The 23,445-nt window shown below is 41.3% G+C and overlaps 1 protein-coding gene across 2 annotated transcripts in view; it reads left to right on the top strand.

Moving 5' to 3' along the window:
* ano8b (anoctamin 8b) overlaps positions 1-23,445 on the top strand; it is a 77,027-nt gene that overhangs the window by 32,516 nt on the left and 21,066 nt on the right. For both annotated transcript variants that reach the window (XM_060941621.1, XM_060941620.1), the window contains exons 3-10: positions 1,178-1,310; positions 13,787-13,925; positions 15,305-15,401; positions 15,620-15,736; positions 15,892-16,019; positions 17,047-17,208; positions 19,284-19,436; positions 19,654-19,780. In XM_060941621.1, coding sequence (XP_060797604.1) covers positions 1,178-1,310; positions 13,787-13,925; positions 15,305-15,401; positions 15,620-15,736; positions 15,892-16,019; positions 17,047-17,208; positions 19,284-19,436; positions 19,654-19,780 — 1,056 coding nt within the window. The remainder of the gene's footprint in view (positions 1-1,177; positions 1,311-13,786; positions 13,926-15,304; positions 15,402-15,619; positions 15,737-15,891; positions 16,020-17,046; positions 17,209-19,283; positions 19,437-19,653; positions 19,781-23,445) is intronic.

Below are 23,445 nucleotides of genomic sequence, written 5' to 3'. Positions count from 1 at the left end.
TTACAAACAGCCAATAAACAGCCAATAGGGAGGTTGCAACGTTCAGGCTCTCCTTTGCTCACAGACACTCAGTAATGCACTTATTCTCTGTCTCCTGGCAGAAAGCTCCTTGGTTTGCTTGTGTCTCAATCACAGCTGGTATTCTGTAGAAAGACTTCTTTTCACCTTTCCCATCAGCTTTGTTGGAACACCCTAACACAGCACAAAAGTTTACCATTGTAGGTTTATGATGAATCAAGTGCCTCGTGGGTTTAAATTCCGCGCGCTGCCGTTATTTCCCCCTAATCACGAGTTTGTTGGTCTTCCAATATGGCGCAGGGTTTGTTTACTTCCGGTTTCCGGTGACGTCAGTGGGAAGGGTCTATAGAGTTTTAGCTGGCAACGGCGGATGGCACGGTGAATTGTGTTCACAGATAATGTCCTCTGGAAATATTCCTGAGCCCATTTTGTGATTTCCAATACAGGCCTGTATGTGATGCAGTGCCGTCTAAGGGCCCGAAGATCACGGGCACCCAGTATGGTTTTCCAGCCTTGACCCTTACGCACAAAGATTCTTCCAGATTCTCTGAATCTTTTGATGATATTATGCACTGTAGATGATGATATGTTCAAACTCTTTGCAATTTTACACTGTCGAACTCCTTTCTGATATTGCTCCACTATTTGTCGGCGCAGAATTAGGGGGATTGGTGATCCTCTTCCCATCTTTACTTCTGAGAGCCGCTGCCACTCCAAGATGCTCTTTTTATACCCAGTCATGTTAATGACCTATTGCCAATTGACCTAATGAGTTGCAATTTGGTCCTCCAGCTGTTCCTTTTTTGAACCTTTAACTTTTCCAGACTCTTATTGCCCCTGTCACAACTTTTTTGAGATGTGTTGCTGTCATGAAATTTCAAATGAGCCAATATTTGGCATGAAATTTCAAAATGTCTCACTTTCGACATTTGATATGTTGTCTATGTTCTATTGTGAATACAATATCAGTTTTTGAGATTTGTAAATTATTGCATTCCGTTTTTATTTACAATTTGTCCCAACTTTTTTGGAATCGGGGTTGTATTTTAAGGCTTTTAACACATCTTAACCGGGGTGCCAATAATTGTGGAGGGCACTGTGTATATATATATATATATATATATATATATATTTTTTTTTTTTTTGCATCTTTCTGCAGACACCACAGACGACCACACATTACTGTGGCTGCTGAATCATATACGCCTTGGCATCCCAGAACTTATCATCCAGATACGACACCACAAACACACAAGAGTCTATGCGTTCTTCGTCACAGCAACATATGAAAAGTAAGGCTGGGTTCACTTACATAATGTGTGTTTGTTGTTAAGCAAGTGTTTAATGGCAGTGCACTCAGTATTCTGCCAACTCAGGTTTATGTGCCACCAGTGACTTATGATTGACAGTTGGGTGTCTCAGAGAAACTAATTATTTTCTTATTTGAACGATACCACTATGTCTACACACAGTACTATCCAGTTATATCAATTTTCTGAGCACTGTGCTTAATAATGGTGTATAGTTTGAAACAATGTGAAGCTAGAGTACATAAGGCATACAGTAATGTGTGTTGGCCCTTTCAGACCAGTGGTCATGTGGAATGAATGGATGAATGAGTGGTTTTTATAAGAATCTCTAACAATTCTTCACACCGTTATGCTTTTCTTTATTTGTTCCTAAGTGTGGTTTTGATGCTTGGTATTTTGTTTCATCACCATTACAGGAAGTTAGTCTCACAGGTCAGAATCACACTGAGCTGCAAAGTCAGTTTTGCTCGTTTGCATGATGTTCTAACATGAGTCAGCCCAACCTTATGTCAACAAAATCTATCACTTGACCCGGGCGTTACGTCAGGTTAACAGCAACATTGACGAAAACGGTCATTATGACTGCTAGGGCCTGTAAGGCTAAGTATTTCTAAATGTTTATGCAGGTTTATGTCCATTAGCAGGACGTGTTACTAATAAAGAACATTAAAGACACAGCTGACACACTTATTCATAGTGACTTACGAAAAGTGCAAACAGTTTAAAGGTCATAGGCAACGGTCGGAGGTAAAACGTAGAATATCAACTTTATTGTCTAGAAGAACGACCCAAAAAGCGAATTCAATCTTCCTGGTGTCTAATTTGCACCCTAAAATTGAATAAAACGGTTAAAATATACTGTTTTGCCCAATTTCCGAAGGTTTGTTTACATCTCACTTATGCGCACTTTCACCGCCAGGGGACCGTTCAAGGCAAACAGACCGGGAGCAGCTCTGTGTAGGCCACATTAGCCTGCCATCCGCGGCATTATACTATTTATAGCCTACTCTGAGCGAGGAAATATCCCTTTGTCTCATTTCCACAATGATTGTGCAGGATCCCTCAGGATTCTTGACTTGTCAGTTGTAAGCAAAGGTAAAAATGTTTACCTCCAATCTTCTCCTTTTTGCTTGAGCGTTGCTGCTCCGTTTCTTCTTTGACTGCTTGATTTTGTTTCACGCGCACAATCCACTCTCTCCGCCTCTTCTCAAAAAAAAACAACCCTCTGGCTTCACACACACAGTCCACTCTCTCCGTCTCGTCTCCTCTTCCGGAAAAAGCCAATCCACTCTCTCTGCCTCATCTCCTCTTTCGGAAAAAAACAACCCTCTGGCTTCACACACACAATCCACTCTCTCTGTCTCGTCTCCTCTTCCGGAAAAAGCCAATCCACTCTCTCTGCCTCATCTCCTCTTTCGGAAAAAAACAACCCTCTGGCTTCACGCGCACAATCCACTCTGTCTGCCTCGTCTCCTCTTCCGGAAAAAGCCAATCCACTCTCTCCGCCTCATCTCCTCTTTCAGAAAAAGCCAACCGTCTTGCTCCGCCTCTTCTCCACTTTCGGAAAAAGCCAACCCTCTCGCTCCGCCTCTTCTCCTTTTTCGGACAAAAGCCAATCCACTCTCTTTGCCTCTTCTCCTCTCTCGGAAAAAGGTAAAAACGTCTTCCTGAACCGGTCCTGTTGTTACAGTTCACTGCACAACAATAAGGCATGGGTTTTTCTTTGGAAAATCCTGAACGCACGTCTGCACTCAAGCCGAACGGCAATGTAAGTAAACGGAAGTGGACTCGACTCAAGCGTCAACTGAACATGACGCGCGCTTACCCCCCTTAAACTCGACGAACAAACTGAAGTAGCACAATTGCTCATGCTCACTCCAGGGCCGCCTACGTGCCGTAGAGGCCAGTGACTTCACTTAAATGGGTAATTCAAACAAGTGGCAAATAAGAACCATAACAGCATTTCAGTATATAGACTGAGTTATGACATAAACCAGATAACTTAAATAAATTAACCTGTCGCATATACTGGAAGAAGAAAATAGTTCACTCGGTTATTTCCTCACCATCGGCAGTATTATCTGTGTCGGGTAGTCCAAGGGGTTTAATGGACTTGATAAACTCCTCCGCGGCCGAGGGGTCGTCGAATTTGTGCAAAGTTCCATCAGGCAGCGTTATTTTCAGCAGGGCTGGAAACACCAGCCTGAATTTCACCTCCTTGATGGAACGAAGCAGGCGTTTTGCCTCCCTGAACTCTCCACGTTTGCTGGCCACAGCAGCTGTGTAGTCAGGGAAAAGCAACACTCTCCTGTCTTGGTAGACGACTGGGGAAAGCTCTCCGGCCCTGCGTAGAATCCGGTCCCGATCTTGATAGTAGTGTAGGCGAATGATGAACGGTCTGGGAGGATCATCTTTCTTGGGCTTCTGGCGTAAACTGCGGTGCGCTCTGTCCACGATAGGTTTATGGTCGAGTTTGAAAATATCCTGCAACAGTCCAGAGACAAATTCGGTCGGGTTTGGGCCCTCCACATTCTCCGGTATTCCAACCAGTCTAACATTATTTCTTCTCGAACGCCCCTCCAGATCCTCACATTTAGCAGTCAGCTGTGACACTTGCGTTTTCAGAGTTTGCACGACATTCTCCAACTCGCTTAAGCGATCACCCTGGTCTGAAGCAGCATGTTCCAACTCCCTGATAGTGCCCTCGTGTGTGTCCACTTTTTGTTGCAATGGTGTTATCGCACTTCTCAGTTCGGTTCTTACTGTTGCAATCTCCGATCTCAGTTCAGTGGACAGCGAGTCGATTTTACCACATATGTCGTCCCTGATAGCATTCATCATCTCCTGTAGCGAGCTAGCATCCGCCTCGCCGACTTGTGAAGGGCTCTTTTTGGATTTCCCCGAATCTTTCTGTCGTGAAGTAGCCATAACTCAGTCGAGTGATCTCTAAACTTGTTAATAATACGATAGAAATAGCTGTACAGTCAAATATTCCGCCGAAATAAGTTACAAATAGGTCACATAGCCTCAGAGCACTGAAGCACACGTCCTACATGTTCTGTGTCCACGTGCGCCCCCCAGTGGACTCAACTCAAGCGGTTTGTTTGGCTTAAATAACGTCATGCGTGGAGTGGTCACGAAAATCGCCGAACAGAAATTCGCTGCTATCCACGCTAACTTATTTTAATTATTACTTATTAACAATACTTCTTGGGACCAGAAGAAAATTACAGAGGGTTTTTTAACATATCAAGTTTCAAATGTGCATAAAATTAAAACCGTTGCCTATGAGCTTTAAGGCGTTTTCACAGGTGGTATGGTGAATGCCTAAGTAATAATACAATGCACTAAAATTAATTAATAACAATTCAGTGCAAGTACAAAGAAAAAAGGTGTTATAAGTAAGAAATTGCCAGAAGAGAAAGGTTTTTAAGGGTTTTTTGTTGTTGTTGTTGAAGTCGATATACAGGGCTGTTGTAGGTGAAGAGGGAGCGTTATTCCACTATTCAGGAGCCAGGATGCTAAAACAGTGAGCTCTTGCATTATGAGCATGTTTAGACATTAAGAGAGGAACGTCTCAAACACCGAGTTGGCATGCAGCGGTATAGAAAATGTGGTGCAGAGCTCAAGACAAGGATCTTGAATTTGATTCTTGCTGCAACAGGAAACAAACGTAATGACCTCAGTAATGGGTCACATGAGAGACCCACTCACACCTGATTGTCATCCCATTGATTGAAAACACCTGATTCTAATTTCACCTTCAAATTAACTGCTAATCCTAGAGGTTCACATACTTTTGCCACTCACAGATATGTAATATTGAATCATTTTCCTCAATAAATAAATAAATGACCAAGTGTAATATTTTTGTCTCGTTTGTTTAACTGGGTTCTCTTTATCTACTTTTAGGACTTGTGTGAAAATCTGATGATGTTTTAAGTCATATTGATGCAGCAATATAGAAAATTCTAAAGGGTTCACAAACTTTCAAGCACCACTGTACAATATTTTGAACATAGAAGGGTGTTCTTATATCTCTGCAAATTAGCATAAAAACAGATTTTTTTCTGTTTCTCTGTCATCCTGAAAGAGACAATTCTATCAGGATAGAAATATTTAATCACAGGATAAAGGTGATCAGTCCAAATAACTTCGTATTGATTTGTTGTGACTCTTCCATCTAAGGCGTTCAGTAGATCCAAACCAAGCCAGAAAAAAATTCCACCACAGTACAACAGGGACAAGCTGATTTTTTTTTTCTTTAATATGTCATCTATTTGCATTTGCAGTGGATATAAAAAAGTCTACGCGCCTTTGTTGAAATCGCAGGTTTTGTGATATAAAATAATGAAAAAAGATAAATTGTCTCAAATCTTTTGCCACCTCTAATGTGATACAGCATTCAACCAAATTCAAGTGAAAAACAAAACATTCTTTTTGAGTAAGAGTCCTACCCAGCACACTTCTGGACTGTCCTACGCACTTCTTTGCAAAAATGCTCTACATCTATCGAATTGCAAGGGGATTTCCTGTTCACAGCCCGCTTCAAGTCATTTCACAGATTTGTGGTAGGATTTAGATCTGGGATCTGACCAGACCATTCCAAAAGTTGGATCTTCTTCTAAAGCTATTTTTTGTTGATTTAGATTTGTGTTTAGGTCATTATTGTGATGGAAAGGTGAACATTTTATTCATCTTCAGCTACCTAACAGAGGCCTGCAGGTAGTTTTGGCAAAATAGTATTTGGAGCTATCAAAATAGTATTTGGAGCGATCCATGATTCCCTGTATCTTGATTAGAGCCCCAGTTCCAGCTGAAGAAATGCAGCCCCATGATATGCTGCCACCACCATGCTTCACGGTGTGTATGGTGTTCTATGGGTGAGAAGCTGTCTTGTTTTTGCACCAAACATATCTTTTAGAATTATGCAGAAGAAGTTCTACCTTGGTCTCTTCAGGCAGTGACACATTTTGCCGCATGGTTTGGGGTCATCTAGGCAAGCTTGAAAGTTTTTGGGGGTTTTTTTCCATGAGCAAGGGTTTCCATCTCAGTACACTACCCCATAGTCCAGGCATGTAAAGAATATAAGAGTTGTTGTATGCAAGGAGGGAATAGTACTTAACAGATATTCCTGCAGCTCCTTTAATACTGCTGTAAGTCTCATGTCAGCCTCCCTGACAAGTTTTCTTCTTGTTCTTTCATCAATTTTGGACTGACATCCTGTTCTTGGCAGTGTTGTAGTTGTCACTAAACCTCGAGTCCAGTCTCGAGTTCCCAGTGTTCAAGTCCGAGTCACAGTGGTCACAGAGTCACAGACCTAAAACATCATCAGATTTTCACACCAGTCCTAAAAGTAGATAAAGAGAACCCAGTTAAACAAATGAGACAAAAATATTATACTTGGTCATTTATTTATTGAGGAAAATGATTCAATATTACATATCTGTGAGTGGCAAAAGTATGTGAACCTCTAGAATTAGCAGTTAATTTGAAGGTGAATTGCGAGTCAGATGTTTTCAATCAATGGGATGACAATCAGGTGTGAGTGGGCACCCTGTTTTATTTAAAGAACAGGGATCTATCAAAGTCTGATCTTCACAACACGTTTGTGGAAGTGCATCATGGCACGAACAAAGGAGATTTCTGAGGACCTCAGAAAAAGCGTTGTTGATGCTCATCAGGCAGGAAAAGGTTACAAAACCATCTCTAAAGAGTTTGGACTCCACCAATCCACAGTCAGACAGATTGTGTACAAATGGAGGAAATTCAAGACCATTGTTACCCTCCCCAGGAGTGGTCAACCAACAAAGGTCACTCCAAGAGCAAGACATATAACAGTCGGTGAGGTAACAAAGGACCCCAGGGTAACTTCTAAACAACTGAAGGCCTCTCTCACATTGGCTAATGTTAATGTTCATGAGTCCACCATCAGGAAAACACTGAACAACAATGGTGTGCATGGCAGGGTTGCAAGGAGAAAGCCACTGCTCTCCAAAAAGAACATCGCTGCTCGTCTGCAGTTTGCTAAAGATCACATGGACAAGCCAGAAGGCTATTGGAAAAAAGTTTTGTGGACGGATGAGACCAAAATAAAACTTTTTGATTTCAATGAGAAGCGTTATGTTTGGAGAAAGGAAAACACTGCATTTCAGTATAAGAACCTTATCCCATCTGTGAAACATGGTGGTGGTAGTATCATGGTTTGGGTCTCTTTTGCTGCATCTGGGCCAGGACGGCTTGTCATCATTGATGGAACAATGAATTCTGAATTATACCAGCGAATTCTAAAGGAAAATGTCAGGACATCTGTCCATGAACTGAATCTCAAGAGAAGGTGGGTCATGCAGCAAGACAACGACCCTAAGCACACAAGTCGTTCTACCAAAGAATGGTTAAAGAAGAATAAAGGTAATGTTTTAGAATGGCCAAGTCAAAGTCCTGACCTTATGCCCATGTTTACATTAGACCGTATCAGCGGATCATCAGATTAACGTTTTTAAAATGATTAGTGTGCACACAGCAACGCCAATACACGATTTGCGTGCACATAGCAACGCCAATACACGGATACGCTCGGCTCCGCAGGCATCCTGCGCTCCAAATCACTCCGCCCTGAACAGCGAGTGCCCTCTGGAGGGTGCGCACTCCGGCCCTGCGCAGCTCACACAGCGCGCGAGTGAAGTGCACGAGCCACGATTCGGGACTGAGCCGCTGTGTGTGTGATCCCAGCGCATATCACTTACTACTTGCAAGTGGAAGGATGGCAAGCCTAAAGACAATCATAACTACACAATGGGCAGTATTTGCATCAGTATTTGCAGTATTTTCATACTTTTATACTCTTTAATGAAAGGTGATACAAGGCGGAAGTCCGCGCCGTTTTTCAGCAGTCGCGTCACATGACCAACGCCAGCGAATCAGGAAGGTGGATGTCACAGTGACGTTGTCCAATGAGACGCCAGCTAGAGCGCAGCACAGCGTATCCGCGTATTCTCAATGTTTACACAGCACCGGATCAGACACGATCTGGATTGAATACGTGGACGTTGGCGGATTCCCGTTTCCCGGCGTTTCCAGGCGGTTTAATGTAAACGGACAGTGCATCCGCGAAGAAAACGAGACAGATACGGTCTAATGTAAACGTAGCCTAATCTAATCGAAATGTTGTGGAAGGACCTGAAGCGAGCAGTTCATGTGAGGAAACCCACCAGCATCCCAGAGTTGAAGCTGTTCTGTACAGAGGAATGGGCTAAAATTCCTCCAAGCCGCTGTGCAGGACTGATCAACAGTTACCGGAAACGTTTAGTTGCAGTTATTGCTGCACAAGGGGGTCACACCAGATACTGAAAGCAAAGGTTCACATACTTTTGCCACTCACAGATATGTAATATTGGCTCATTTTCCTCAATAAGTAAATGACCAAGTATAATATTTTTGTCTAATTTGTTTAACTGGGTTCTCTTTATCTACTTTTAGGACTTGTGTGAAAATCTGATGATGTTTTAGGTCATATTTATGCAGAAATATAGAAAATTCTAAAAGGTTCACAAACTTTCAAGCACCACTGCAAGTCCAAGTCATTAAAGAAAATTTCAAGTCGAGTCCACTATTGATCCAAGTTGAGTCCGACACAAATGATTTGATGGAGCTTGATGTTACCATGGAAATGTTCACAAGCCCTCAAATGCTAGCACTAGGTTCTGTTCTGCTAGCAATGAACAAGACTCCAACTGCACCATTTGACGGTGGCTGTTGCTGCCTTTATGTGAAACCGTCTCTGCTACTGTGTGGGACTAACATAGCTTGACTGCGCCATTTTAGTTAATAGGCTACAGATAAAAAGCTTGTTCATCACTCAGCAAGCCCCGCCCACTATCAACAGGGCAAATAACATGAGAGAGGGTTAGCACTAGCTAGTTCATCACTCAGCAAGCAAACCCCACTATCAACAGGGCAATGAACATAACGTGTCACCTCCTTCTCTGGGTGGAGTGACAATTGAAGTTCGAGGTTGTCCCCGTTGTCTCCTCAATAGTTCTTCTACATGTGGAACACATAGCAGTGCGTTTTTTCCCACTGCACGAGAAGTCTGTATAACCCCAATTCCAAAAAAGTTGGGACAAAGTACAAATTGTAAATAAAAACGGAATGCAATAATTTACAAATCTCAAAAACTGATATTGTATTCACAATAGAACATAGACAACATATCAAATGTCGAAAGTGAGACGTTTTGAAATTTCATGCCAAATATTGGCTCATTTGAAATTTCATGACAGCAACACATCTCAAAAAAGTTGGGACAGGGGCAATAAGAGGCTGGAAAAGTTAAAGGTACAAAAAAGGAACAGCTGGAGGACCAAATTGTAACTCATTAGGTCAATTGGCAATAGGTCATTAACATGACTGGGTATAAAAAGAGCATCTTGGAGTGGCAGCGGCTCTCAGAAGTGAAGATGGGAAGAGGATCACCAATCCCCCTAATTCTGCGCCAACAAATAGTGGAGCAATATCAGAAAGGAGTTTGACAGTGTAAAATTGCAAAGAGTTTGAACATATCATCATCTACAGTGCATAATATCATCAAAAGATTCAGAGAATCTGGGAGAATCTCTGTGCGTAAGGGTCAAGGCTGGAAAACCATACTGGGTGCCCATGATCCTTCGAGCCCTTAGACGGCACTGCATCACATACAGGCATGCTTCTGTATTGGAAATCACAAAATGGGCTCAGGAATATTTCCAGAGAACATTATCTGTGAACACAATTCACGGTGCCATCCGCCATTGCCAGCTAAAACTCTATAGTTCAAAGAAGAAGCCGTATCTAAACATGATCCAGAAGCGCAGACGTCTTCTCTGGGCCAAGGCTCGTTTAAAATGGACTGTGGCAAAGTGGAAAACTGTTCTGTGGTCAGACGAATCAAAATTTGAAGTTCTTTATGGAAATCAGGGATGCCGTGTCATTCGGACTAAAGAGGAGAAGGACGACCCAAGTTGTTATCAGCGCTCAGTTCAGAAGCCTGCATCTTTGATGGTATGGGGTTGCATTAGTGCATGTGGCATGGGCAGCTTACACATCTGGAAAGACACCATCAATGCTGAAAGGTATATCCAGGTTCTAGAGCAACATATGCTCCCATCCAGACGACATCTCTTTCAGGGAAGACCTTGCATTTTCCAACATGACAATGCCAAACCATATACTGCATCAATTACAGCATCATGGCTGCGTAGAAGAAGGGTCCGGGTACTGAACTGGCCAGCCTGCAGTCCAGATCTTTCACCCATAGAAAACATTTGGCGCATCATAAAACAGAAGATACGACAAAAAAGACCTAAGACAGTTGAGCAACTAGAATCCTACATTAGACAAGAATGGGTTAACATTCCTATCCCTAAACTTGAGCAACTTGTCTCCTCAGTCCCCAGACGTTTACAGACTGTTGTAAAGAGAAAAGGGGATGTCTCACAGTGGGAAACATGGCCTTGTCCCAACTTTTTTGAGATGTGTTGTTGTCATGAAATTTAAAATCACCTAATTTTTCTCTTTAAATGATACATTTTCTCAGTTTAAACATTTGATATGTCATCTATGTTCTATTCTGAATAAAATATGGAATTTTGAAACTTCCACATCATTGCATTCCGTTTTTATTTACAATTTGTACTTTGTCCCAACTTTTTTGGAATCGGGGTTGTATAAGCAAAGCGGACAATCCTAGGGGCGTTCTGTCCAGGCATTTTAGCACCATTGACGTATGAACAGGTGAATGTGCATTCTCTTGCACGAAATTAGTATCAAAATTTTGGTCAAGGTTTATTTATTCATTTTTAAAGCACAAATGTAAAATTTTACAGTACAAATATTTGTATGAAAGTCAAAAAGCACAAACTTCCACCACCCCACCCCCTCCCGCCCACCCGACCAACCATTCCCATCCCTTCACAAAACAGGCATACAAATACATCACAGGCACACAAATCACAAGCAAGGACATCTAAAACATTAACAGTAAGGGAGAACAAAAAAATGAGAACAAAGCAAAAACGAGACAAATAAACTGTAAATAATAAATACAAACCCCCAAAAAATATCATTAAAAAAAAAAAAGGGGGACACTGGTGGCTAGATCCTTGGTGGTTGTCTGTATAACAATCACAGTTATGGTGTATTTGTGATAACGTCATAACAAGAGAGTAATAGAGGCCCTAAAGTGAAAAACAGGAAGACTTTACAGTACCATTGAGGAGATTAGATACATATCCTAAGTAGGAGGCTGGTATAGAAGGAGAACAGTTAAAAGTTGGTGGGTTGGAAAGTAGTCTTAAACATACTAGATCATGGGAGTGTTTGTAAGTCAGTAAAGTATTCTATAAAAGGACCCCAGTGCTTGAAGAATCTACTTGTCTCCCCACATAGAGTGACGAAATTAGTATCAAAATTAATGTAGATATAAATATCTTATGCCAAATTATTATGGCATGTTACAAAAAATAAAGGAAAAATCCGAGTTCTCGTTTCCAATTTACAAGTCCGAATGTAGTAAATGCATGAGTCCAAGTCCGAGTCATCAGTGTCCAAGTCAAGTCACGAGTCTTTAAAATTATGGCACGAGTCCTGGACTTGTGTATTATAAGGCCCTGTCCACACGGCAACGGATTCAGGTGACTCCGATACAATTGCTTATCGTTTAGGCCTGGCGTCCACACGGCACCGGCGTTTTGGGTGCCCCAAAACGCAATCTTTTTGAGAACGGGTTCCAGAGTGGAAAGATCTGGCAACGTTGCCGTTGTGAAGTCGTCTGGATGAGTAGAACGGATTTGTTTACGATGACGTCACAACCACATGACTGTGAGTGCTTCACACCGGGTAGAAGTGTAACGAACTCGATGCGAGTTGTCAACAAATCCTATAACTTGGTTCATGAAACGCGCTTACAAAATATTTTCACTGTGAATATTTATTGTGTAATGGTGCAAAGTGAGAGAGAGAGAGAGAGAGAGAGAGACTCTGCCCTTAGGGCAGAGTCAATCCCGCCAGCAAAAATAGTGAAAAAAAGGAGCGATCTCACCTCTTCAGATGTTGCTTTAAGTCCTACAATACATTCCTCAAAAAGGGCGTAGAAGAGCAAATTAATCCATCAACGTGTAGCATTCAATTTATTCCGGACCATTAAAGACGCCGCCTTCCGCGTAGAATCATACGTCATCCTCGCCGCCATATTGGATAGGTCAAAGCGGAGAATAAAGATTCATGTGCTGCGTTTAACTGTACCAACAGGTTTACCATCCAAACGAGAACACATGGGATTACCTTTCACAGGTGAGAAACAACAAATTAATCCATCAACGTGTAGCATTCAATTTATTCCAGACCATTAAAGACGCCGCCGTCCACGTAGAATCATACGTCATCCTCGCCGCCATATTGGATAGGTCAAAGCAGAGAATAAAGATTAGCTGCGTTTAACTGTACCAACAGGTTTGCCGTCCAAACGAGATCACATGGGATTACCTTTCACCTTTCACCTTTCCTGACTTTGTGGCTAATATGAAGTCTCGCGCATAATAGTTTATGCGCATGCGTCCTTACTTCTTCTATTGTTCTGGTGTCTCCGAAGGGACCGTCTTACAGCGCCCCTAGAGGTGTGGCATGTGTATTGCATCGTTTTCAGCAAGCGTTGCGTTGCCATATGGACCTGATATTTTACTGATCGTTGCCCATTTGGACGCGATATATTTTTAAATAACATCTCGTTGCCGTTGTCGTGTGGATGTAGCCTAAGTCTGGTTTTTGGTAATGTCACCATTTTCTCCACTTGTTGATTCCTTTTGACAATGAGATCCCAAACATGCTTTGGGTATGTAAACTTGTTATATTTACTGTGTGTGTGTATATATATATATATATATACAGAAGCCATTTAGACCATTTTCATGTAACCCATACTGGAACTGAGAGAGATATGAAGTCTGCAAGGCCAGTCTGTGCGATAATAGAAGTTTCGGCAGTCATATATTATTTGCGTGCAGTGCCGATGGCAAGAGGATGGCTGCGCAGATTGATGATGCTCTAGTACAGAATAAATTCTTCACAGAACATCAGGCATGCTGCAGTGCCTCACCAAATAAAGCTGCACATTGAAACAGAGGCACTTTATGTTCATCTCAAAGCATGATCTTTCGCTAGCATTTAGCTAAGATTATACAAGGATGGACTCTCCATTGGGACACTCGTAGTACAGTATTTTAAATTTTATGCCCTTGACACTTATATTCTATGAGATTAATGAGAAATGTGTGTGTAATTGTTATATCAGTTGAATCTGGGGGAGTAAACATTTTCCTTATTATATCAAATGAATCCAGGTTGCTCAAAAACAAGAGTTCTCCCTGATGTGGATCAGGTGTGAGTGTTATCTGTGCACTGCTTAATCCATGTGTTTTGTTTAGTCTGTTACGAGGAGCAGAGGAGATGGGTCTGCGGAAAGCAGTGAAGCCAGAGTTTGGAGGTGGCTCTCGCAGCTTCTCTTGTGAGGAGGACTACATTTATGAGAACATTGAGAGTGAATTGTGCTTCTTCACATCACAGGTGATTCATGCCAACAAATCCTTTTAGCTTTCTCGGTATACTCTTCTGTTGTATCTTATTACTAACCCCATTTCCAGAAAAGTTGGGATATTTTCCAAAATCCAGTAAAGCCAAAAATCTGTGATTTGTTCATTCACGTGAACCTTTATTTACCTGACAAAAGTACAAAAAAGACTTTAAATAGTTTTACTGACCAACGTAATTGTATTTTGTAAATATAAACAAAGTTAGAACTTGATGCCTGCAACACACCCAAAAAAAGTGAGTATTTCAGAAAACCGTTGTCACTTAATACAGTCCGCTGCTACATCCAGAAAAGCAACCTGAAACTGAAACGCAAGGAGGAAACCATTCATCAGTTCTATGCAAAAACGCTACTGATTTCTCTTGGCCCCGACTCGTCTCAGATGGACTGAAAGACAGTGGAAATGCATGCTGTGGTCAGATGAATCCACATTTCAGCTTCTTTTTGGGAAAACCGGATGTCAAGTTCTCAGTGTCAAAGGTGAACATGACCATCCAGTTTGTTATCAGAGAAAGGTGCAAAAGCCAGCATCTGTGATGGTATGGGGGGCATCAGCACTCACAGCATGGGTGAGTTTCATGTGTGTGAAGGTACCATTGGGATATCGGCGCATATATTGGGATTTTAGAGAGACACATTAATCAAGGCAATGTCTCTTCCTTGGAAGTCCATGCTTATTTGAGCAGGACAGTGCCAGGCCTCATTCTGCACGGGCTACAACAGCATGGCTTCATAGACACAGAGTGCGTGTGCTTGACTGGCCTGCTGTCAGTCCAGATCTGTCTCCTCTTGAGAATGTATGACATATCATGAAGAAGAAAATCAGATCACGGCAACCACGGACTGTTGAGCAGCTGGAGTCTTATATCAAGCAAGAATTGACAATTGCAAAACTGCAATAATTAGTCTCCTCAGTTCCCATATGATTAAAAAGTTTTATTAAAAGGAAACATGATATAACACATTGGTAATAATACCTCTGTCCCAACTTTTTTTTGAGTGTGTTAAAAGCATCAAATTCTAATTTTGTTTATATTTACAAAATATACAATTAAGTTGGTCAAGTAAAACTATTGAAAATCTGTTCTTTGTACTTTTCTCAGTTCAATAAAGGTTCACATGAATTAACAAATCACATAGTTTTGTTTTTATTGCATTTTGGAAAATGTCCCAACTTTTCTGGAAATGGCGTCAGTAAAATACCGTTAACATAAGTCATAAGGTGTATTGTTGAATATCAGATTGTTGTAGCTGGCTAGTGTTATCATAATCATAACCATCAGCTCAAAAGCATATAATATTACAGGATACTATACAAACTCTCTAAACGATTTCTGTCTCTGGACCTTTACAGGAACGCCAGAACATAATCAAATACTGGCTGGATAATCTCAGAGCCAAAGCAGGGGAGGTCCTTCACAACATCCACTTTCTTGAAGGGCAGCCCATAAGTGCGTATCCACTCTGTACTTTGATGTGTTTGTGTTGCTTAAAGTAGATCCACAGTGATTGAAATACAAAGTCTTATCTATGCATATTATTTCTGTTGCAATAAAGTCCTTCATCAATCGAAGCAAGAACTAAAGCAGTTGTATTGTTGTCTCAGTAGTTGCACACCATTCCTGAGGTGTGTGTGTGTGTGTTACTTTAAACTGTGTGCTTATTACAGTCCCAGAGCTAAAGGCACGAGGTGTGATCCAACAAGTCTTCCCCCTCCATGAGCAGAGAATTCTGGGCCAGCTAATGAAATCGTGGGTGCAAGCTGTGTGTGAGAAGCAGCCCCTAGGTTTGTCTTTTTTTATTTACTAAATGTGTCTAGCAATATTCATACACACACACACACACACACACACATTAGCTCTTGATGATGGTGTAGTACCTAATTGAACTATTATTCTCATAAATATTCTCTGTTTTTATTTCGACCTCTATCTCTGTTAGATGATATATGTGATTATTTCGGCGTGAAGATCGCCATGTACTTTGCCTGGCTGGGTTTTTACACAACCTCTATGCTGTATCCTGCTGTGATTGGCTTTGTACTGTGGATGCTAACTGAAACTGATCAGGTAAAAATTCAGAAGGATTCAAAAGTGTATCCGTTGTTGCAGTAATAAAAATGATGCAGACATAAATAATGACCTGACCAAACTATTACTGTTTTTCATCACGGACTCTATTGAAACCATATCTGTGTTTTTAGTGAAAGTGATTCTGCTATGTACTTGTATACACTCACCATCCACTTTAATAGAAACACCTGTACATTCATGCAATTATCTTATCAGCCAGATGGCATGGTGGTGTAGTGGTTAGCACTGTTGTCTCAAAGCAAGAAGGTCCTGGGTTCGAGCCCAGCGGCCGGCGAGGGCCTTTCTGTGTGGAGTTTGCATGTTCTCCCCGTGTCCGCGTGGGTTTCCTCCGGGTGCTCCGGTTTCCCCCAAAGACATGCAGGTTAGGATAATTGGTGGCTCTAAATTGACCGTAGGTGTGAATGTGAGTGTGAATGGTTGTCTGTCTTGATGTGTCAGCCCTGTGATGACCTGGCGACTTGTCCAGGGTGTACCCAGCCTCTCGCCCATAATCAGCTGGGATAGGCTCCAGCTTGCCTGCGACCCTGTAGATAAGCAGCTACAGACAATGGATGGATGGATGGATCTTAGCCAGTCATGTGGCAGCAACATAATTCATAAAGGTCAAGAGCTTCAGTTGGTGTTCCCATCAAACATCATATTGGGGGAAAAAATGTCATCTTGGTGACTTTGACTATGTGGCACGGTGGTTGGTTTCAGACAGGCTGCTTTGACTATTTTTGAAACTGCAGATCTCCTTGTTTTTCATGCTCTAGAGGTTATGCAGAGTAGTGCAAAAAAACATCCACTGAGCGGCAGTTCTACAGGCAGAAATGCCTGGTTGATGAAAACTGGCCAGTTGAAGCTCTCGACCTGTATCAGCATGATTTTATGAATTGCGCTGCTGCCACAGGATTGGCTGATTGTATAGCTGCATGAATGAGGTGTACAGGTGTTTCTAATAAAGTGGACGATGCGTGTACTTATATTTCTTCTGCTCTTGTTTGCACTATTTCTCATATAGACCAGCAGAGATATATGCTGTGTAGTTTTTGCCCTCTTTAACGTGGTGTGGGCCACACTGTTCCTGGAGAGGTGGAAGCGAAGAGGAGCCGAACTGGCTTACAAATGGGGCACGTTGGACACACCAGCTGAATCACTTGAAGAGCCACGGCCACAGTTTAGGGTAATTCACTAGTTTAATATGGCTATGGGGATTATTTAAAAAAAAACATGGAATGACTGATCACAAAATCTGCTTGAAAACTGCATTTGTCTTTCTATAGTGCCATCTAAAGTGGTAGAATTGAATTATTTGATAAGAAACCTCTATAATATTCTTCAGACCAATTTGCTTATAGGTTGACTTCAGGAGGATTCCTTTTAGCCTTAGTTTTACACTTGGAAGGTATGCTCTTCGTTAAAAGTAGACGGCCTTTCGATTTCATAAAATCGGTGAAATTAAAGGAACAGTCCACCGTACTTCCATAATGAAATATGCTCTTATCTGAATTGAGACGAGCTGCTCCGTGCCTCTCCGAGCTTTGCGCGACCTTCCAGTCAGTCAGACGCAGTCAGACGCGCTGTCACTCCTGTTAGCAATGTAGCTAGGCTCAGTATGGCCAATGGTATTTTTTGGGGCTGTAGTTAGATGCGACCAAACTCTTCCGCATTTACCTGTTTACATAGGTTTATATGACCAGTGATATGAAACAAGTTCAGTTACACAAATTGAAACGTAGCGATTTTCTGTGCTATGGAAAGTCCGCACTATAATGACAGGCGTACTAACACCTTCTGCGCGCTTCGGCAGCGCATTGATATCTGAGCTCCGTATCAATGCGCTGTCGAAGCGCGCAGAAGGTGTTAGTACGCCTGTCATTATAGTGCGGACTTTCCATAGCATAGAAAATCGCTACGTTTCAATTTGTGTAACTGAACTTGTTTCATATCACTGGTCATATAAACCTATGTAAACAGGAAAAACGCGGAAGAGTTTGGTCGCATCTAACTACAGCCCCAAAAAATACCATTGGCCATACTGAGCCTAGCTACATTGCTAACAGGAGTGACAGCGCGTCTGACTGCGTCTGACTGACTGGGAGGTCGCGCAAAGCTCGGAGAGGTACGGAGCAGCTCGTCTCAATTCAGATAAGAGCATATTTCATTATGGAAGTACAGTGGACTGTTCCTTTAAGTTCCCTCTGAAATTTGTTTATTGTGATTATATATTTATTTCTGTAATAATAATCTAAAAAAAATCCCCAGGCTATTCTGTGGCTGGGAAGTTATTTAATTTGAGGGGATTCCCGAGCAAATAATGTACATGAAATCGCAGTCAAGCAAACAGAGGAAGTCCGTATGCACATGCGCAAGTTTACCTTTTTCTTCTTCTTTTGGGTTTTACAGCAGCTGGCATCCACAGTTTTGCATTACTGCCATCTACAGGTTTACCTTTGACGGTGCACTGACAGTTCCATCATTCTGTTGCTAAACGAACAGCTGATCACACCGAGGTGCTCGCTGACCGCTGATATTTATTAGTTTGGTCCTGCGTTTCCTTTCTTTCGTATATACAGTAACATAATGTCTTTTCTTCTCGCTTTCCGTTACTGGAGTCGGTCTTTCACGTTTCATTTGTACGCTCACGTCGTCCGTTTCCCTCTCCTGTTTCAAATTTGTATCCCACAATGCCTTGCACGAACAAGGAAAGCCCACCACATCATGCATGACGTAGTATCTTGAATTAGTGCAAGTCATGGTGAAGCAGGAAAAAACAGTGGAGAATTTAGGGCCATGTGGCCCTAAATTCATTAATTGTTCTATTTTTTTTTTTTTAAAACTAATAAAATTGGAAGTCTGTGATTCGAATTCAGTAGCTTTTGGTCCACTGAACAAAAATAATTGAGTGTCGGGGAAAATTCTTTTTATGACCTACACTTGAAAAATCTGAAAGGCAGTCTAGCTTTAAAAACTGTCTCCTTTTCTTCTGTTTCTTTTGTTTTAAAAATCTTATGAGTTTAATGACATCAATAGCATCATTATCTTTACCAGCATAGCATAATATTCAAGCTGTAATTATTTCCAAACTCCTCATCACAATGAACCATCTAACTACCATCTTATCACACCCCTAATTGTGACCCTTTTTATAGGAGAGTAAAATTAGGTAGAACTTTATTCCGGGGTACGGCTATAGTTTAAGCCACTCCTTAATATATCTGTCTGTCCCTTTTCTGTATCTGTCATTTTCTGACCCAGGGTGTGAAGCGGTGCAGTCCGGTGACGGGCTGTGAGGAGTTTTATTACCCACCTTGGAGGAGGAGGGTGTTCAGATGGTTGGTTAGCTTTCCTGTCTGTATTTTCTGCCTTTGCTTTGTCTTCCTGGCCATGCTCATCTGCTTTGAGCTTCAGGTTAGTGTTATATTTTTGTTTCTTATATCATTCTCAAGCTTATAAAGGTTCTCCAAAGTCATTTATCAATAATTGGGTGTTGCACAGATGCATTATTTCATAAATGGTATATTGTAATGGTATCATGTAAATTGTATGCTGTGTATAGGGAAAAGACATCGAATTAAGCATTCGAGATATGAAGATATCTGAATAGACTTACATTTCCGGTTGGCAGGAATTTGTGATGGGGATTAAAGAGCTGCCATGGGTGGTGAGGTTTATCCCTGAAATCATACTGGCCATCACTGTGACTGCATGTGACGAGGTGTACAGAAAGATAGCCTGTTGGCTTAATGACATGGGTGAGTCTTCAGTGCTTTAGAAGGAGAATAGTGATTTATTCTCTGCATTCATTTTCATGATATGTTGTTATTTATATTGAAAATAGTAGTTATTATGATCAGATTATACCAGAGTGCTGCTGATCGTTCGATTCTGATTCAACTGTGAGATGCACTTGTTCTAATATGTTCTAATCGTTATAGAAATCAATATAGAACCAATATAGAGACCATTTTCATCGGGACATGTTTGTGGATGTACCGCATGAACGGATTAAAAAAAGAAAACTTGTGTATTCGTTTATATGGCGAAGTTTTCTGTGAGAAGACATTTATAACATTTAACATTATTGGAAGGAGTCTACAGTATCCATGTTTTGTAACAGTAAGGGGTGAAGCTGGAAATTAAAGGAACAGTTCACCGTACTTCCATAATGAAATATGCTCTTATCTGAATTGAGACGAGCTGCTCCGTACCTGTCCGAGCTTTGCGCGACCTCCCAGTCAGTCAGACGCAGTCAGACGCACTGTCACTCCTGTTAGCAATGTAGCTAGGCTCAGTATGGCCAATGGTATTTTTTGGGGCTGTAGTTAGATGCGACTAAACTCTTCCGCGTTTTTCCTGTTTACATAGGTTTATATGACCAGTGATATGAAACAAGTTCAGTTACACAAATTGAAACGTAGCGATTTTCTATGCTATGGAAAGTCCGCACTATAATGACAGGCGTACTAACACCTTCTGCGCGCTTCGGCAGCGCATTGATACGGAGCTCAGATATCAATGCGCTGCCGAAGCGCGCAGAAGGTGTTAGTACGCCTGTCATTATAGTGCGGACTTTCCATAGCATAGAAAATCGCTACGTTTCAATTTGTGTAACTGAACTTGTTTCATATCACTGGTCATATAAACCTATGTAAACAGGAAAAACGCAGAAGAGTTTGGTCGCATCTAACTACAGCCCCAAAAAATACCATTGGCCATACTGAGCCTAGCTACATTGCTAACAGGAGTGACAGCACGTCTGACTGACTGGGAGGTCGCGCAAAGCTCGGACAGGTACGGAGCAGCTCGTCTCAATTCAGATAAGAGCATATTTCATTATGGAAGTACGGTGGACTGTTCCTTTAAGGTTTCAAACATGGGAATTTTTCAAGTCTACAAGGCTAGTGGGGAAACACACTGAGCTCTATATAAAATCTGGAGAGCTCATAGGCTTGTCAGAGTGAAGCCACCTGACCGCCATTTTACCACTTGCATTGCGGAGCAGAACAGTCATTTAGGCTACTGGAAGCTACACAAAACTGGACAAGTTATTTATGTAGCTGGTGAGAAAAATTACAAGAAAAATGCATGTGAAACAGTGAACTATACAAACTGTCAAGTCAAAGGTTGTGGATGGACATTTCACCTGTGAGTATTGATAGTGTGTGATCATTTTTACACGTCTGTGCACAGTGCCATTTGCGTGGACCCCCTATAGCATTTTATGATGGTTTGCAAGAGTGAAAGAAAAAAAAAACAAACAAACAGAAAATCTGTCTCATCATCTTGTCTGTTTTTGTTGAAAATCTGACATTGATATCCAGGATGAACACTGACTGTGTCAGATTTTCGATGGAAATGTCCCAGACTAGATCAAAGCCAAAGTCTAGACATGTCTGACATTGAATGTGAGAGCTCAAGCTCAACGGCTCAAGTTCAAAAAGAAAAATGAACTGAGTAAATTAGCCTCAGTAGCTTAAATGAAAGAAGGACCATAGCCTTAGGCAGAACTGATAGCGAGGGATGCAAATAAAAAGAGATATGCTATTGTTCTAGTTAGGTCGGTAGTTATTTCCATTTACCTAAGGCTAAGCACAATTGACAATATATTATAATAATAATAATACAACCCCGATTCCAAAAAAGTTGGGACAAAGTACAAATTGAAAATAAAAACGGAATGCAATGATGTGGAAGTTTCAAAATTCCATATTTTATTCAGAATAGAACATAGATGACATATCAAATGTTTAAACTGAGAAAATGTATCATTTAAAGAGAAAAATTAGGGGATTTTAAATTTCATGACAACAACACATCTCAAAAAAGTTGGGATAAGGCCATGTTTACCACTGTGAGACATCCCCTTTTCTCTTTACAACAGTCTGTAAACGTCTGGGGACTGAGGAGACAAGTTGCTCAAGTTTAGGGATAGGAATGTTAACCCATTCTTGTCTAATGTAGGATTCTAGTTGCTCAACTGTCTTAGGTCTTTTTTGTCGTATCTTCTGTTTTATGATGCGCCAAATGTTTTCTATGGGTGAAAGATCTGGACTGCAGGCTGGCCAGTTCAGTACCCGGACCCTTCTTCTACGCAGCCATGATGCTGTAATTGATGCAGTATGTGGTTTGGCATTGTCATGTTGGAAAATGCAAGGTCTTCCCTGAAAGAGACGTCGTCTGGATGGGAGCATATGTTGCTCTAGAACCTGGATATACCTTTCAGCATTGATGGTGTCTTTCCAGATGTGTAAGCTGCCCATGCCACACGCACTAATGCAACCCCATACCATCAGAGATGCAGGCTTCTGAACTGAGCGCTAATAACAACTTGGGTCATCCTTCTCCTCTTTAGTCCGAATGACACGGCGTCCCTGATTTCCATAAAGAACTTCAAATTTTGATTCGTCTGACCACAGAACAGTTTTCCACTTTGCCACAGTCCATTTTAAACGAGCCTTGGCCCAGAGAAGACGTCTGCGCTTGTGGATCATGTTTAGATACAGTTTCTTCTTTGAACTATAGAGTTTTAGCTGGCAACGGTGGATGGCACGGTGAATTGTGTTCACAGATAATGTCCTCTGGAAATATTCCTGAGCCCATTTTGCGATTTCCAATACAGAAGCATGCCTGTATGTGATGCAGTGCAGTCTAAGGGCCCGAAGATCACGGGCACCCAGTATGGTTTTCCGGCCTTGACCCTTACGGACAGAGATTCTTCCAGATTCTCTGAATCTTTTGAAGATATTATGCACTGTAGATGACGATATGTTCAAACTCTTTGCAATTTTACACTGTCGAACTCCTTTCTGATATTGCTCCACTATTTGTCGGCGCAGAATTAGGGGGATTGGTGATCCTCTTCCCATCTTTACTTCTGAGAGCCTCTGCCACTCCAAGATGCTCTTTTTATACCCAGTCATGTTAATGACCTATTGCCAATTGACCTAATGAGTTGCAGTTTGGTCCTCCAGCTGTTCCTTTTTTGTACCTTTAACTTTTCCAGCCTCTTATTGCCCCTGTCCCAACTTTTTTGAGATGTGTTGCTGTCATGAAATTTCAAATGAGCCAATATTTGGCATGAAATTTCAAAATGTCTCACTTTCGACATTTCATATGTTGTCTATGTTCTATTGTGAATGCACTATCAGTTTTTGAAATTTGTAAATTATTGCTTTCCGTTTTTATTTACAATTTGTACTTTGTCCCAACTTTTTTGGAATCGGGGTTGTAATAAAATAAATAAATAATAAAAAATAAATAGAAAGGAAGAAGAAATATACAAAAGAGAAAGATACACTGTATAAGAGAAAAACTGAAATAATCTCCGTGAAAATAATTATAATAGTAAAAGATCCGTTCAAAAAAAAAGATCAGAGACTGGACTGGAAAAGGAAAAAAAACCAGTAACAGTGAACGG

This window comes from Neoarius graeffei, chromosome 15 (assembly GCF_027579695.1).
Source record: "Neoarius graeffei isolate fNeoGra1 chromosome 15, fNeoGra1.pri, whole genome shotgun sequence".
Lineage (NCBI taxonomy): Eukaryota > Metazoa > Chordata > Actinopteri > Siluriformes > Ariidae > Neoarius > Neoarius graeffei.
The sequence above is the reverse complement of the archived record's forward strand: the minus strand, read 5'-3'. Positions and strand labels throughout refer to the sequence as shown.